General features: G+C 61.3%; 1 protein-coding gene across 1 annotated transcript in view; it reads left to right on the top strand.

Annotated features, from left to right (window-relative positions):
* The first annotated feature begins 145 nt into the window (after positions 1–145).
* The window catches only part of RPL19 (ribosomal protein L19), a 2489-nt gene continuing 2079 nt past the window's right edge, over positions 146–555 (top strand). The window contains exon 1 of the mRNA XM_009274850.1: positions 146–264. Within this exon, the coding sequence (XP_009273125.1) occupies positions 159–264 (106 nt within the window). The 5' untranslated portion in view covers positions 146–158. The remainder of the gene's footprint in view (positions 265–555) is intronic.

The raw sequence follows: 555 nt of genomic DNA, 5'->3' as shown, positions 1-555 counted from the left end.
GGCCCTGCGGCCCTCGGCTGCCTCCCCCTTGCCCGTCGTGCCGTTCCAGCAGCGCGGCCTGCTTCCAGCAGGCTCGCTGCGGGCTGCCCCGGGCCTTCGGGGGCTGGGAAGGCACCCTCCGGCCGTGGCGCTGAGCTGTGCGCGTGGTTCTCCGCAGCATGCTCCGGCTCCAGAAGAGGCTGGCCTCCAGCGTCCTGCGCTGCGGCAAAAAGAAGGTCTGGCTGGATCCCAACGAAACCAATGAGATCGCCAACGCCAACTCGCGTAAGTAACCATCTCTCACGGCCACGCTGTGCGTCACCTGTGTTGACCTGTGGAAAAGGGATGCGTCAGGGATACGGGAAGAGGCTTTTCGACTAGCTCGGTGGCAGTGAGGTTGGCTTAGGTAAAATTCTGACACTTGAGCAACTGCTTTGCACTTCAAAGTGGAAATGGGTCCATCAGCAGGATTTACAGAGCTCCCCAGTGCACTGATGTGGCGCCTGGTGCGTTCTTGGTAGTGGGTTTAGTACGTGGTGTCCTCCGAGATAACTAGTGCGGGAGAAATGGGGGGGG

Source organism: Aptenodytes forsteri, unplaced genomic scaffold (genome assembly GCF_000699145.1).
Source record: "Aptenodytes forsteri isolate BGI_AS27 unplaced genomic scaffold, ASM69914v1 Scaffold640, whole genome shotgun sequence".
NCBI lineage: Eukaryota > Metazoa > Chordata > Aves > Sphenisciformes > Spheniscidae > Aptenodytes > Aptenodytes forsteri.
Note: the sequence above shows the minus strand (reverse complement) of the source record. Positions and strands in the feature narration are given on the sequence as shown.